Raw genomic sequence first — 16,656 nt, 5'->3', positions numbered from 1 at the left:
TCTCTCTCTCTCTCTCTCTCTCTCTCTCTCTCTCTCTCTCTCTCTCTCTCTCTCTCTCTCTCTCTCTGTCCAACAGCAGATAAATATTATTAATAATCGTTCCACACTAGAATTACACGACGATGCCAACAAATAATCGATTCGATTGTCGCGTTAAACTTGAAACTGTACAAGATATGTTGCGTGATTAATTTCCCTTATTCTTTTTTTATTAAAAAGTGCCAAGCGTTGTCGGTGATAAATTGCGATTTTACATTTCTATTCTTGGCGCGCACGTTTTTTGTATTTTTTTTAAATATAAATTTCACAATTTCATTTATTTATGAAATACACGACGAGGATGCCTTCAATCAGACACATTGAACAGTAGTTTAATTCACTTTAATGAATAATCTAGATTCTTTTATTCGTTGCGTCTCGTCAAACATGATTTTTTATATAGACCAGCCACCCAATAGAGGTTGACAAAACTATTAGACAATGGGAAATGGCTAAGTCTTACACACACATACACATATACACACACACACACTCTCTCTCTCTCTCTCTCTCTCTCTCTCTCTTTCTCTCTTTCTCTCTTACTCTACGCAGTGCTCGCTAATTTCTCACTTCCTCATTAAATCCCTCAGCGTGTATTATGTCCCCAGTTAGGCTCTAACCGCGGCTCCCCGTGGATCGTAGATCTTCATCCTACCGCAGATGAGTATTTATCTGTCCTCTTCTCATTTTATTTTAACCCCGTTTATTGTGCTTTTAATTCGAATTCACGCAGTAAAACAGCAGGAAAGAAATGTAACGAGTGGCTTGGATCGTTTTCATAAAATTTTTATGACAAATTATTAATTAACTCGCGATTAGCTTTTATGTAAAGATTTTATCAAAATACAGAGTAACGCGACGAAAATTTCACGGTTTGTAAAAGAGATATTATTTCGTGATACTTTGTCCATCTTTTTGTAATTTTTATCCCATCCACAGATAATTTACAAAGTAAAGTGGCTTTCGACAGTAGCTGCTGCCATGCGAAGACATTTGTATGGATACTTCGCTGTTGGTAGTCCTCCACTTTACTTCGTTGACGAACACATTTAACCGCCTTAATTTCTCGATTTTACCAAGATATACGGAAGCGAATGCTTATCGTTTGTTTATCCAAGTCCATGCTTCCCGCGACTCACGCCTCAAACAAGAAATGATATGCGCAACAACGCGTGTTCGATATTGAGAATTTTTGTTTTTTATTTTTTTTTTACCGAATGTCTTAATAACGTTAACATAAATTTTGTAAACTCGACAAATGATAATTTGATTTCTTGACACAATATAATCGTTCGCGAAAAGAAATGTTGTCTTCTTTTTTCTTTTATTGAAAACGTCGTGTGATCTCGCAATGTTTTATACGCTATTTGTAATTTGCAAGTAGAGAAGAATTACCAAAAACGATCATTTAAATCGTACCTCATCAATCATAATTGATTTTTTCAAATGTTTGTAACACGCACAAAATAAAATATAATCTCAAAAGATTTCGTTTATATTTCTCACTGCTCCTTTATTTCTTACATTAGATGTCTTACTGTTAGATGTCGTTCATACACAGTAATAATAAAGAGAATTGATGAAGTACGATTTAAGAGACCGGTATGATTTCGGCAACTCTCTTTTGTAATCTTGAAACGAGTTCCGAGTAACGTGCTTATAATGTTTCTAATTGGTATCGGTACAAACTTTATTTTCTTTTTTTCCTTTTTGTTTTCATTGTCTGTAATCGAAAAGTAATGTTTATCTCTTAGTTCGAGTAGCCTTATTTACTAATTATAGTGACTCCAAAAAGATCGGAAGTTATTATTTCCGGAGGTGAACAGAGAACGCGAGGCTACATTAATTTTCGAGAGCGAACCAAAAAATAAAAGGGCCTCGAACAAAAGAAATTCCTGCGATATTAATTTGTCGTTATCGAGCTGTGAAATTACCGGATGAAATGTAAAGTCAATCAGCTAGTGTTGATAAGATTCACCAATATCGAACATTATAGCATCCTACGACGATGCACTCGGCTTTTCAATTACAAATATTGCAAAAGAACTTTGCAAAATCAATTTACATATACACACAGAAAAATACACTAAAATACATACTGCATTCAAGAAAATGTTTCAAGTATTTTTCACAAGTTTACATACCTACAAATTTACCATAAACTCATCAAATTTGCTCCAAACATATTCTAGTAGGTTTAGCATTTCAATTAAGAATATTAATTATAACAAAAATTTGTTTTGCCTACTGCATAGAATTGAATCAACCTTTTTTTTATAAAGTTTTATATATAATATTTTTGTAGAGAAAATATAAATTCTTCTTTCGCGAGAGTAGAGTGCACTTTTCTGAAGCTCACTTTATCACGCATATTTCTTTGTGATAAATATATTTTAAGACTATTATCAAGGAAATATTCTTGTTGAACATAACTTAAAAAAAGGAAAATAAACTGAGTAATAGTTTTTCTTAGCTTTTCTTAGCTTTCTTAGCAAACACAGAATAATATTCTTCTGTGTGTATCTATTTCGATAGCGTCGTATTTTTCCGATTATGTTTAAGTGAAAAGTACGGAGAGCAGAAGGCATTCGTATAAGTTGCACCACACAAATCTGTCTTTTTCTCCGAAAGAATGCGATAGTTAAAAGTTAGAAGTGGGTCACGCACGTAAATACTGCCAGCTGGAATCGCGAAGCGTCTTCCTCCACCTACGTCGCCTACTCCGTCCGTTACTCATACGCGTTACTGGCGACTTACGAACCGTGAAACAAGCCGAAGGAGGAAACAATTTAAGCGCAATTCGCGTGGCAACTCGCTTTTCAGGTTCCGTTGATGATTTATTATGTCATCCGATCGTGCGTTTCTCAACATTTCAGAAGCTTCCTCATTCTTTTTCCGACCCTTGTCCTAAACGTATTGGAACCAGAGCGATCCCGAAACACGTGCATGGTGTTAAAGAGGCAGCGTACAATTTCCGCGCTTTTTCTCATACGAGTCTGAAACGGAAGTCCGTTTCGAGCGACAGGAACCAAGAGAAACAGAGAGACGGCGCAGAGAGACGGACGAGGCGCGAGAGAGTGAATCCGGAGTCGCACGGCAATTTGGTGACATCCGCCATCGGCCGCGCACTTGTACGCGATCCAATTTAAAGGCACGAAGCCGTACTGGAGAGAAAGAGAGAACGAAAGAGAGACAGAGATGCGCCATTCTTTCATTTGTACGCGTGCAATACGCTCCGCGTATACGCGCGTTCGTCCCATTCACATCGGACGCGCGCGCGTTGTTTTTATTTGCCGTTTACTGTCTCCTAACGCGAGTTAGGAGCGACTGGGCCCCCTGGGACATACCAGCGGAAGTACTTTCATTGTAACGAGGGACCGTCGTCCCTTCATTTTCGTCTCCAACGTCCGCGCGTCGACCATCCGCGCGTATCGCGTGGCCCCGCCGGGGCTACCAATCATAGTCGCCAAGTTAGAGTAAAATCTGATAGAGTTCGATCGCCGCCGGTGAGAGTTCAGGCTATTAACCTTTCAAGAAATTCGTCTGACAATCACCCTATCTTGCGCACGCAACCTGTAGAGCGACTTGTAACGACATACATCAACAAGAATGTCGATTATTATGCGAGTGCACTTGGACAAAGCTTCAAGTATAGTATCGTTTACACCCTTGAAAGGTGAAGGACTGCACGATGATTCGAAGCTTCTTACCTGATCGATCTTGCACCTTACTCCACATCCTACCTCCGAGCTCGCGTCGTCCGTTCGATTCTGCAAGCAGAGAAACGTATCTCATCTTAAAATACATCAGACATTTTCCCCTGTACTCGCTTGAATGTTCAAATGGGATAAAAATTGCTTCGAGAGGGACACGTTAAAACGCATGAAATGTGCTTGGCCCACAACGTGTGTTGTGGCCAGAGGACGTCGATGAAACGTGTAATAAAAAAAGAGACGCTGAGCTCGATAACGTCAACGATGGCGCGATCGTGTTACGCGCAGGGACGGCGGAAAATAAATTGAATCGCTTGCCGTCTTTAAAAGATGTTAAACTACTACATCCGGTTCAATTGACACCCCCGTGTATCTGGCGTGTATCTGGTACGTCGTGCGAATGAATCGCCGAATATAATCGTGTCCGGGTATAACGTGTAATATTACAGATAAACGTGCGCTCGTTACGGCGGCTGCACCTGTACGTTACGGACTTCCGGGGCACAGGTGTACGTCCGGCTCTCGATGGAAACAAGAGTAATTGGAAAAGACCCGGTGTGCAGAGATACAAGGTGGAGGGACCGTCGTGTCGTGAACAAATATCGTGGCCAAGGGTGGGAAGCTAACCATAGTTGTTGCTTGTCTCTATGGGAATTTTGGAAGTTGATCCGTTTGAATGCCATCTAATTACCATAACGCGTTTCATTTCAACGCCGCTTCACCTGCCGTGCGGAATGCAAATCAACTCGTACTACGATCACGTCGCAACCGTTCGCAACTGCTGTGAGAATCGTCGCTTCCTGTCGACCAATTAGCGATACAAATGAGAAATCTATCATATTTATATCCTATTCTATCTGTATGTTTCTAAGATCCTTTATCGCGTGTTGCGGCGCTTTCTCTCGCTGATGTTAACGATATAATAATCGAAAGTTCCTTCTTTTCTTTTCTCTCTAATTCTGTTACTTTAGAGACGAACGTTGGTAATTATCGACTATAACGGAGCCAACGCCAATGACCTCGACTTTAACATATGTTATAGAGGTCACCCTTCTGAGTGACCTTCTGAAGGTTTTAGCCGTCGCTCATTATTTATTAGAAAGTTATGAACAAAAGAAGTTGCATAAAATGAGTGTAATTTTTGGACACCGTATATACAAAGACATTAAATTTATAGGCTAGAAAGGTGTCTGCCACTGCCCTAAATAAAAGGTTTTAACTGGCTCATTATTTGTTAAAAAATTATTCACAAAAAAAATACATTAATATCAACATAGAGTATATTAAGTGTAGTATGTAAACGATGTTTGTCCCTAGCCATACAACTGGGGAGCTACGCCCCTCAGACCCCCCACACCGCGACAGAAGGGAGGCAAGTCTGTTGTACTTAAGCTAAAGAGTGAGAGTTTCTCACAAAAGACTTGGCCACCTCCGCCGCGGTGCGGGGAGTCTGGGGGGCTACGCCCCAGTTAGACGGCTAGGGACAGGCACCTTTTTTATTTTTATTATTTTCTATTTATAAAACTTCAAATATAATAGGAACACACGCACACACCGCGAGCCCGCCCGGGCGGGTGGGCGAGCGCGCTTGCTGGAGAGCAGTATGTGTGTGTGTGTATAGCAGTATAGCACCTTCCTAGCGTACAAATTCGATGTTTTTGTATACGGTATCCAAAAATTACATTTATTTTATGCAACTTCTTTCGTTAATAACTTCTTAACGAACAACGAGCGACAGTTAAAACCTTCAGAAGGTCACTCAGGAGGGTAACCTGTACAATATATGTCAAGGTCAAGGTCATTGGAGATGGATCCGTTATAGTCGATAATTACCATTAATTGTTCCATTCAAAGTAGACTCTAACTATATATGAACGAATGTTTTAATCAATTGAAGTGCATATTTTCCTATGACCATAAAGTAGAGATTCACTCTTCAATTTCAAATGAAAATATCTCTGGAAAAAATTTAATGCAGTTTTCGAGCAGTTATATATTGGACAGTCATATTAACTTTTGTCTAGTAACTGGAGAATAAAACTACTTAGGATCCCCCAATCAATGCTTTTCCTGCAGTTACTATACACGAAAGATATATGAAATCCATTTATCGGACAGGAACATAACAAAAAATAAACAAAAAATAGTATAAATAAGAATGTTTTAGGTTTATTCACGATAAGCATTATGATACATGCACATTATGAAACTGAATTAATATTACCGATATTGTGTCTTGGAAGAATCAGTCGAAATATTGTATAAAAAAAACTGCTTTAATCAATAAATAAAATTCGATAAAATTTTTATCTAGCTCCTAGACAATATTCTTTTCAAATTAATGAGAATACATTAATACTAAGTAACAATACTGGATAACTGGGGAGAGCATATTTACGCATACATTTTTACTAGGAATTTACTCAACGACTCAAAGTGGATAATTCATTTTATATAAGTGGAAAGTCACTCAAATGACTTAGTGTTTACTTTATTTTTCGAATGAAACTTCATTCTAAATAATTTAGAGAGTATGTCTTGGCAAACGTTCCAAGAGTCTATCGCTGCGAACAATCGTGCGGTGTTTTACGGCAGTACGTTTAACTTGAAATTTCTGTAATTAGATAATACGCGTACGGTCACAAATTACCTCGTGCCGCGAACGAAAATTTCCACGGAAGCGGCAATAGCCCAGAATACGCCAACGTCGCCGCGTATTTTCCTCGCGCGTCCAAGCTGCCAGCACTGACGAGTTTGATGATAAGGAGCAGACGAAAGAGGGGGACAGTACTGTGTTTTCGCGCGTATTATCTCGCCTTGCGTGGATATACCAATTTTAAAATCATTTTTTTCTCCACTCTCATCTTTCGCCTCTCGTGGAAATATCTTACTTGACGCGATACTCGTTTTACTTAATACTTGATTAATCAATTTATTCCTCAATAAACTAAGAAGTTAAATGAGAAACTTTCATGATGGTCTCACTTGACAGTGCATTTTGACATGTCGTTTTATTGAACATTTATTAAATTTATTTCGTATAGACACATGTCGCGCATACTCATGATAAACGTATCGTATGGTTCTTATAGTACAGTAACTCTGTCTTTGATCATTAACAATTTGATTTGACTCCTTAGCGATTAGTCCCTCTTTGAATTCTCAATCAATGTCTATAGGCGACTACTTGTTAGTGCTTCCGTTCTCTCTCAAAGACCCAACGATATTCGTCTTATGTAGAAAAAAAGAGAGAGGAAACCGGCAGCTAAAGAGCAGCTTTTCTCGATCTAAGGTAATTGCCTGATGCATAGATGCCCGTCCTTCCGCACGTCCTTCCGTCACGCTCGGCAGCGCCGGCCAACTGTTGCTTCTTCCCGCCAAACCGACGTAATCTTAAAGACGGAAATAATAACGGGTGTCGAGAAAAGACACGGAAGCATTAGTTTGTTAGACCCGATCTACAATAGATGGAGTAAAAAGTAAAAGTAGGAGCAAGACGAAATGAAAATAATTTATTTCGCTTAGGTCCGATCTACAATAAAGTTTGTCCGTCTACATCACATGGAGTAAGCCTGAATTAAGTAGTAAGAGCTGGAGTAAGGAGCTGGAGTAAGCGAAATAAATTATTTCCACTTCGTTTTACTCCTACTTCTACTCCTTACTTCATCTATTGTAGATCAGGCCTTATTCACTTTCATCCTAGCGAGGAAGAGATACTGAAGAACATACTTCTGCGTGTGTATGTATGTGTGTGTAATTACGAACACTACATTATATATGTAATTTCTTCTCTCTCGCTTTTCTTCCTTTTTTCCACCGTCGTTAATTTTAAAGCTGAGAAGTGCAATTGATGATTTTTCACTATTTCAATACGTTAGAACAAAGTGTAAGAGAGGACGACGAACTCGCGTAAAACCTGATATTCGTCAAAATAATACTGCAAAATAATACTGCATGAACGTTGTTATTTTGCACGCACACCCGCGGCACGCTGTTTCAAGTTTAAGGAAAAGGGTGTCGGATTTTTTCTGCGGTCTCCAACGGTCGCACGGTGTTGGGTGTATACCTGCCAGTGTTCACTCGGTTGGAACAGTGATTTAAGATCGAAATTTGCTTCCAGCGATCGAATCGTGCCGATGTCGAAAAGAGACAATATACAGACCCTCTCTTGAGTATAACAATTTTAAAATGAAGAGAAATATGAAAAATATGCCGTAAAACCATTATCATGAGAGAGAGAGAGAGAGAGAGAGAGACAGAGAGAGAGATGTTACCATTGAAAGATATCTTTCATAATATATATGGAAATAACTATGCAATAACTATGGAAGATTATATAAAATCTCTAAAAGTTGACGTGGTATATACAAAATAGGCCAATAATTTAATTGTGAAAAGATTCCAGGAGAAAATTTAAATCATCATTGACTTTAAGGGGAAATTCTAGTTTAAATCCTAAGAAAAATGAGATGACGTTTCGTCTTATGTGAGATAAATCTTCCTCGTTTCCCTCGTACTGACGCATCCGAAACTGCAGTTATATATACGGGCCTACCCGCATCTACTTCATTAAACTTAGAATAATAATTTTTCTCAGAGAGTAAATAGAAGGGAACCCTCACAAAATGTTGTGTCAGTAAGGCATTCTGTCCCAACGACAATCGTTGTTGAAAAAATATCAAGATGTCTTGATTTCCCCATCGATATGATCGATATGTTTCGGAAATGATAAATTACTGATTTATAATTTCAAACATTATGTTCTTTTGCACGAGTGGATATGTTTTTACTATCGTCTGATTCATAATCAAGAGCTAAAACCACGCAGATATGTACTGACTGTATATATGTACACATGTAGATTGTATCCCGAGTTATTCGTTGAATTTTTCAGCGCAAACAAATCCTGGGAAACGCGACAGCTAACCGACTTTCGACTGACGTCATACCAATTAAAATGGATACATACGAGTATGTATCAAGTCACAAACAGTTTCGGACGGGCAATTGTTTGATGCGGCTGTATCTAATTAAACTCCGGCCTCGTTGCGAGAACTAATTAGTAAAATTGTACCAATATTCCTCTATTTCAACTTGAATATTTCATAGAAATTTTATCACTCGCGGAACTTTCTCTACTCAAGAAAGATATTTCTATCAAATTGCACCAAGCAACATTTGGACAATCAATATAAATCGCGTTGCAAGTTATAAATAATTTGAAAAAGTCGTATTGTACAAACATATATTTTGTTAGATTTATATTGTGATTAAAGCAGAATTCGCACGATCGATGCGCCATGAGGCGATTCCCTGCCGCGTCACGTTATAGTTAAGAGGATGTGGTCGACAGGAAGTTCATTGTGTATGGCTACACATATAATGTTGCATGCTGGGCGATCCTGCAGATTCCATGTAACGTCAAAATCCACGAATCCGCTATATCTCGCGTCTATAATACATGATAAAAGAATTAAGAAAACTACTATGATATTCTTCCATATTCAATTAAAGTTCTCTCTTCGAGCTAATCCCAAAAATCCATCTTTACTTAAGTCCATTCACTTTCTATTTACAAGACAACCTTTACAACGATTAATTTTCTCGTTCGGGTCGGATAGACAACTTTTCTCTGTTTTATCCTTCTTTATTATCTCTGATTGATATATTTAGACTCCACTTTATAATAGATTTTGTTTGCACAATTAAGTTAACGAAATTGCGATTCGTTCACGTGAATGTATTATTAGGTGAGTGTTAGATAAAAGCGACTACCGTCGCCGTGTCGAAGGACGATAAATTATTATTACGCAAAGTAAAAGTTATCGTAATGACTCTAGATTAGAAAGCTAGGGCCGACGTTTGAGAGAGGCAGAGCTCGGAAAATGTCTTGCTGTTATGCAAGCCTAAGGTCATTCTCTAAGCATCACCCTGAAACGTGATAAGAACTATATTGCTGATATTCGTGTGTTTGGTAAATAACGCGGGCGCCTTTCCAGTCATTTTTAAGCGTCTCTGCTTCGAGAATTAGTACGTTGATACATTGTTCTAAATAGAGTAACATAATGTGTATGTAACAGCCATGTGTGAGTACTTTTCTCGAGTTTCAAGGAATACATTTATAGTTGAATGGTTTTAAAGAGGTTCTAGCGTTTCGCCAAATATAAACTAAAATATGTATGTGATAAAAAAGTTATAATTTAACTAACGGTGTGTAACAGAAATTTCAATAATCTTTACCACAATTTTTCATGATATTTAATTGTAAAGTCGTATTATGCAGCCATATGTGTGCAACCTCTATAATATAACAAATTTCTTATAATTTCATACATTTGTGTATAAGACGTTTAAAAAACTGTTGTAACAATAAAATAAACATTTAATATTTTAGTGAAGTATTAGAAAATAAAATCAACACTATATGAGACTAAAAAAATTAAAACTAAAAACAATTAAAGACTGAAAACGAATAAAAAGTAGTTCAAGTTGATTTTACACACGTGATAATAAAAGGAAACGATAGGTTAGCCTCGACTTTTTTCCCTGTGTGTAACACTAATATTTCAAATTTAATAGTGTAAACATAATGAAGCGTCTGAGGATCAAAAGGCGCGTGATTTAGACCTGCTGAATCCATAAATTATTTCGTATTCTCATCGGGATACTAAAAGATATTCGATCGATACTCGGCTGTTATCGCGCCGCCTCAAGAAGTTTCCCTTGATCGTTTGAAAGTCAAAGAAGAGGAAGGTGTAGATTAGAGAACGAGAGTAAGAAAATGAATTATGCATCCAAGATAAGGGATCGAACAAGTGATTTCCAAAGCATACTTCTTTTATCTGCCGACAGCGGCGGTGGCTGCGGCGACAACGGGATAATTGAAACGCCAGTACGGAAGGGTTGTGAGAGTTCGATGACTTATAATATCAGACAACTGTCATAAAGCTAATTGAAGGAAAAATGAATTCTTCCGTTCAATCGTATGCAGTCTGCATATTCATCGAAAGAGAAAATAGCATCGGAAAATAGCATCGGTATTCTCAGGAAAAGAGTTTTCCAAGTATATACAATAGTGTGCAAAATTACTTCAAACTATTAATTTCACAAGTAGAATATTCACTATGATTATCTCGGACAGATTAATGTAAAGATTGCAGTTTTTAACTGTTCAAGTTAACAGTACGGCGATACGGTATAACGCGCAACGAGTGCTATTAACAGTGAGTCCAAGTGGACTGAGCAAGGCTAAGCAAGTAAAGAGAAAAATGGTATTTTCGTCCTTCTCTGGAGGAAAGGGATTAGATGGCCCTGTATCCATTACGTGCTCGTCTTTCATCCTCGACGCTATGCTTATGGGCTACCATGATGCGTCGTCGTGTAGTTAAGTTAATTAATGAATGGTACAGTCGTGATGTGAAGAGGAGGGGAGGAGGGGAGGACAAGAGTGGACTTAAATTGATACGTCCTTCGCCGCTCGCACGCAGCCATTTTCGTGCCGTCGCTAGCACTCGACTCGCAGCTGGGGATGCGATTCGCAGAGGGAATACCTATAAAACTACCCGGGCATCGATTTGCCAAAATTGAATATCTTTCTGGCGTTATGTTATTCTCTTTAAAATGTAAACACGACAAGTTGAAAATTCGTTGGACGAAAACGTGAAAAATTTCTCATCAACAACAATCCGGACATTTTCATTTCCGAAATTTTGAAAAGAGTAGGATAATGTCAATTCTTGCGCTATTGAGAGGCGAAACAAAGCACGGGATTCTAATGATAAGAAATCTAAGCAAGTTAAAGTACGCGAGCCTTCTCGCACTTTCGATAAATTAGTAGTTCCAAGCAAGAAAAATTGCGTCCCAGTCACAAGGATGCACGTACGTGTGCTGCATCACGAAAAGTACAAGTAGGTCGTCGATGCGATAAATTGACGCGCTGACATAAATTTCGAGGATCGCGGGCCGCGCAAATTGCGCCGTGCGCTCCTCAAATATTTCTTATTAATTAATGCATTGACGCGCGTTGACGGTCCCGCGTTCTCGTCTCGAGAGCGATTGATTAGTATGCGGTGCGATGATTCAAATTGAAACGACGAATTGACGCATACATATGTACGCGTTAAATATTCGCAACGTAGATGATGAACTCGTAAGAAACTCGTTCGTTAATCGACTCATTTTGCGATATACTTGGAGAACTCATAAAGCTTATATTTTATACGATACTCTCTCCTCTAGTAGAAATTTAATATAGCTCTTACTTTGGTTGTCATCTTTGTCACAAGTAATACTGTCAAATACCCTATTTCCTTTAATTATGTTCTATGCATTTTGTAAAAAAAAAATAAATAAATAAGAAATAAATAATAAATAAAAAATAAATAAGTAATAAATAAAAAAAATAAATAAAACTGTTTAAAGTTACATTGAATAAAACTGTATCAAGTTCTTGTGTAATTCCTACGCAGTATTTTTACAACTACTAAGAATACATTAATATTAGACTGTGTGCGGATGTCTACGCAAATTGCATACATTTCTATCAGAGTTCCTAAGTCATATCAAGAGCAATAACGTTTTTGGTCGTAAAGAAAAATAATTAAGCACAAGTCAAACTTAATCGTTATTTTCGTCGTGTGGATTAATAATATTATACGTTCGTCCGAACTAGCACAGCCATACCTTGAGCAATAAACGAGGATAACATACAGTCTTACAATACGACAGTGAGATACTACGAAAGATAGCCATAAATAACGTCGATAAGCGAGACGAAACGCACGATAGAGTCTAGAAACATCGTAATCGACTCGTAATTGTGTAACACAGCGTCTTATCGGTAACCCATTAGCGACGATTTCGGTGTACAATACGGAGCTGAGTATAAATAAAAGAAATGAATCGCCATCTCGTTAATCGGATCACCGAATCCGCCAGCCGCGCTGGCAATTCTCGCTTCGGCCACGAGCGCAGAAAGCATGTTCTCTTATCTTAGCGAAGGTAGATATCTCGCATTGGAATATGCAAGTGCCACAACTTAATAAGCGATAGTTTTCCTCGCGGAGCTAAGCGCGACGAAGCGCGAACGGAAGTGTCTATCCGAAGTAAAGCTCTCCTCGAAATTCACGATGGTGAATTTTTCCTATAGTTTCTCCCTTCGCCTCGACTGCGCGACGACGAGTAAGCTTGAAGAGCTAGAATGAAGCTGAGGAAGCGGAGAAAGGACTCTTACCTGCGTGAGATCCAGGTCCGGGCATTTGGAAGCGCATTCTTCCTGGAGACTGGCCAGAACGACGTTCTCGTCATCGTCTGGCAGGAACGCGACGACCACCCCCGCTAGCACCAACACCTTCAGCAAGGCGTATAAAAATCCTGCCCCTAACATAATAGGTTCTCTCCGTGGATCCCTACGGCCGATCCGCAAGAGTCAACTTCCGCGCGAACCTCGGCCGGCAATTCGACCTCGAGCAGCGCTAATCATTGCTCCTCGACGTTCCTCTTGACCTTCCGTGAGTGATTCGTGTGCGCTAAACGAACCGATGCTTCCTCATCGCCCTTGGCCGATACTTCGAAACGCAAATGTGGCGCGCTCGACAGCCGCATCAACAAGTGCAACAGACCCAGATTGGACACTTCCGTTCGGAGAGGAGAGGAGCGGCGGTCCCGTCGCAAAATCCACTGAGCCCCGGTTAGAGCTTGTTGTCACGTGACACCGCCGTCAGGTCGTTCCGACTGTCAGGAATCCTACGCATTCCAACGAGAGACTGACGCGTGACGCGCATGTAAAAATGATGTGCTATCGCGAATGATTTTTCCCGCTGTCGAGAATAATTTTTCTCACTGCGCTTCCCGAGCGCAATCTCGTCGGCGAATGTTTATCCCGCGACGGCGCTCTTCTTTTGCACGCTCTCGCAACGAGTCTGCTCAATTTCGCGATTTTTCTCACAATCGAGCGATAAAACTTCCGATAAACGAATAATCACTTTGTTTTTCTCGATGGGAGGCAGTGACGGACGGCGTAAGGTTTATCCAGTTGCATAGAAGGCGCTGATACGTGCCTGATCGGTCTTCCTTCGTAGTTGATTTTTTGAATAGCAAAGCGGGCGATAAGAAGCAAAACGAACGATAATCGTCAAATTGCACGACACCACGTCGCAAAGTTCATTTTATTTGGCTACGATCGAGCGTAGATTTCAGCACTGCAGCCAGTCGTGTGTCCGCGTCCAAATTCAAATGCAACCGCCCGCGTAATCGATTTGCAATTCGATCCTTTCGTCATTCGCGACGACTCGAGCGAACGCACTCTCTTTCACAAATCACGATCTCCCCCACACTGAAATTTGCAATTCTCAGAGTCACAATCCGCAACTCGTTGCGCACGCACGGTCAATGTCGAGTCGGACAGCGCGACGCGGTTGCTGTTCGTTGCTGGCGAGCATAAGAGCAACTGACTCTGTATGGCCACTGGAGTCAACCATCCCCCCTCCCCTCCACCACGAGCACCCTTATCTGCTGCACTCTGGCCAATTCGCCTCGACGAAAGTACTCCACTGCGAGAGTACGTCTCGCATGGATGCGTATGGGCGAGGGTGGAACGGTCCGTTTGTGCGATACCGACTAACTGGTCAATTGGTAGATTGACCCGTTCTTACTATCCCTGCAAACTTTCATTCATTCGTTTGCACGTGCCGCTGTGACACGTTGCAAGACGGCCGGTGGCTGTCTTTGAAGATCTTGACGAATGTGACGAACACACTAGGGTCATATAGTTTAGCGAAGTAAATTAATAAACGGTGAAAAGTTAATGTTTCACTTTGGAGCTCATCGTATAATGACGACAGAAGTCGACATCAATTCTTGCATTGATGTATCAATAAATGTGCAAATGCACAATTTTGAATCGATTTCATTCTATGTGCAAAAGTATTGAGATGAGATCATGAATAAGTGAATAGATTACGAGATATTTCATATCTTGTGTGTACTAAGAAGTATCAAAATAAAATATCTCGAAAAATATACATTTTTCGATAATTTCGTAGCAGTACTTTTACATGACCAAAAAAAAATCGATTTGAAATACCATATGACTCTGTTTTAAAAAAATTAAATCTAACAGATATTTCCAAACTTATTCCAAGATCAAGAATAAATATTATCATCTTCATTCCCCCTTGAAATTATACAACTTTTTTTTACACATTTTTTCTATAATGTCCATATGTCTATACAATTAAAATGAGACACTCTCTGTATATAATTGCTACTTATAATTTTTAATTTATCGCACATTTATCTAAAACGCACTTAAAAGATGAGAAAACATAACAATTGAACAATGGCATCTAGAATCAAAATTGCTTTTATGTTTCTGTATTATTCGTTGATTTTGTTATTCTCGTAAACACATTTGTTAGCTGTGAACTCATTAAAATAGTGATTCATTTCGACAGATTAAATCTGCGGGGTCAGTCTGCATTTGTGTTGTCATTGTCAGTTACGCCTTGTTCCTTTCTTCGCGATGACCCGTAAAGCCATTCTTCCTCGAGAATGCATATCTATCGGATCGATACACACACTGAGTTCTTTTCTTCTTCTTCGCACAAACACATAACTGTGAAAGCTAAACTGACGAATTGAACCATACACTCGAAATATGCCACATCTTGTAAACCTTAACTGCGAATATAATTCGATTTAATTAATGTCTCTATTCTCGATCGCACGATGTATGCACGCATGCTTGTTTATGTGTGTGTGTGTGTGTGTGTGTGTGTATAATTATGCTTATATCATATTTCTTAAATATTTTGTTTAGACAAAATAAAATATTGTCAAATTTAGGAATCGTCAAATGTAGGAATCACCAACTGCCGCGTAATTAAGAAAACTATGCGGGTTTGAAATTCCTACTTACATCTATATTAACGTCTTAACGCGTTAATGTCTCAGCCATTGCTGAACCTCGCGACAAACGGAACATGTGCGAATTCTTCGTCTAGATACGTCATGTATCCAACAGAAATACGCCTCTACTTGCATCAACGATGACAGAGTGAAAATGATGAATACATAATTTTGTTAATCTATCGATTTGTACGTATAGCTCCGAGGGAGAGTGTTCCTCCGTGTAGAAACAACGGGATATCCCATGATAAGGATGTTAGTTTTTTCGCGCAACACGCGCGTACGATCGACCAACTAGGACGGATTAAGGATGTAACGTTTGTTGTAGGCGCATAGATCACGATGATGAGCCGTAACGAGTGTCGAGCGTGTCGAGCCTGTCGACAGGGCGATCGTACGGACGTATGGGGTATGGTACGACATAAATCGAGAGGAGCGATCCGAGAGTGCGCGCGCTCGCGCGAACGCTCGCGGCTGAGCTAGTTGGAGGTCGGAGGTGTATATTGGCCATTTCCGCAGGAAGCCCTAGGTAACCTGTAACCGCCATTGAGGTTCTAACTGAACATACCACGGATCACTATCGTTTCATAACGTGCCCGCGCGCTCTGGATTCGCCAGTACGTACGTCGCGCCCCCGAAACGCTAATTCCACCGATCTCCATTCTCGATCCGAATTCTCCGACCTTTCCAACGCGATCAGGTGATCCTTCCTCGTCGACGACGACGACGTTACGCTCGTCCATCCATCTACACTTGCGCGCTTGCACCCAAGCTGTCATTAATTCCCTTTTATCACACAAGAGTCAAAGTATCGTAGGTGCGTATATGTAGACCAAATAAGACGTATTATCCTCTTTCACAGAGGGCTTTGATTTTATATCGGCCAAACCTACTTCTTTATTTTCTTTTCACTTAAAAATTCAAGCAACAACTTGAATTTATCAATATATATATATATATATATATATATATATATATATATATATATATATATATA

General features: G+C 39.5%; 1 protein-coding gene across 5 annotated transcripts in view; it reads right to left on the bottom strand.

The window, feature by feature from the left end:
- The window catches only part of LOC116848318 (proto-oncogene tyrosine-protein kinase ROS), a 41,027-nt gene extending 26,825 nt beyond the window's left edge, over nt 1-14,202 (bottom strand). For 4 of the 5 annotated variants that reach the window (XM_032824258.1, XM_032824259.1, XM_032824261.1 and 1 more), the window contains exons 1-2: nt 12,985-14,202; nt 3,750-3,809 (exon numbers count right to left, since the gene is read on the bottom strand). In XM_032824258.1, coding sequence (XP_032680149.1) covers nt 3,750-3,809; nt 12,985-13,137 — 213 coding nt within the window. In that variant the 5' untranslated portion in view covers nt 13,138-14,202. The remainder of the gene's footprint in view (nt 1-3,749; nt 3,810-12,984) is intronic. The other variant, XM_032824260.1, reaches the window with a different exon arrangement.
- Between the last annotated feature and the right edge of the window lie 2,454 nt (nt 14,203-16,656).

Source organism: Odontomachus brunneus, unplaced genomic scaffold, assembly GCF_010583005.1.
Source record: "Odontomachus brunneus isolate Ranch 3 - 2012 unplaced genomic scaffold, Obru_v1 Obru_scaffold_093, whole genome shotgun sequence".
Lineage (NCBI taxonomy): Eukaryota > Metazoa > Arthropoda > Insecta > Hymenoptera > Formicidae > Odontomachus > Odontomachus brunneus.
This window is presented reverse-complemented; position numbering and strand designations above follow the sequence as displayed.